This window comes from Pterocles gutturalis, unplaced genomic scaffold, assembly GCF_000699245.1.
Source record: "Pterocles gutturalis isolate BGI_N339 unplaced genomic scaffold, ASM69924v1 scaffold33185, whole genome shotgun sequence".
NCBI classification, from domain to species: domain Eukaryota; kingdom Metazoa; phylum Chordata; class Aves; order Pterocliformes; family Pteroclidae; genus Pterocles; species Pterocles gutturalis.
In genome coordinates this window covers 343-674 of record NW_010141898.1, presented here as the reverse complement: position 1 = coordinate 674, position 332 = coordinate 343, and the positions used below count along the sequence as shown (strand labels likewise).

General features: G+C 65.4%; 1 protein-coding gene across 1 annotated transcript in view; it reads right to left on the bottom strand.

Moving 5' to 3' along the window:
* LOC104469621 (sodium- and chloride-dependent glycine transporter 1-like) overlaps positions 1–332 on the bottom strand; it is a gene marked incomplete at its 3' end in the record, with an annotated part of 1,762 nt that overhangs the window by 1,094 nt on the left and 336 nt on the right. Inside the window, exon 2 of the mRNA XM_010084197.1 lies at positions 141–272. Within this exon, the coding sequence (XP_010082499.1) occupies positions 141–264 (124 nt within the window). The remainder of the gene's footprint in view (positions 1–140; positions 273–332) is intronic.

Below are 332 nucleotides of genomic sequence, written 5' to 3'. Positions count from 1 at the left end.
AGCCACAGGTGCTGTGTGACATGCCAGAGGCGTGCGTGCAGGGGACACACGGGGCGTGCGGGGGGTGTACCACGGGCTGGGGGCTGCGCCTGCAGGTGCCCTGTGCCACTGTGTGCCAGGGGGGCCGGGCAGCCCCTTACCTTTGAACATGGGGCTGACCCTCCAGACGCCAAGGCAGCCCTGGCTGGCAAACTGCCCAAAGGAGAGCTCCATGAAGAAGAGGGGGATGCCGCAAAACACCAGCATGATGAAGTAGGGGAACATGAAGGCACCTGGTGGACAGGAACCAGAGGGTGAGAGCGGGCAGCAACCCTGGGCACAGTCGTGCCCCC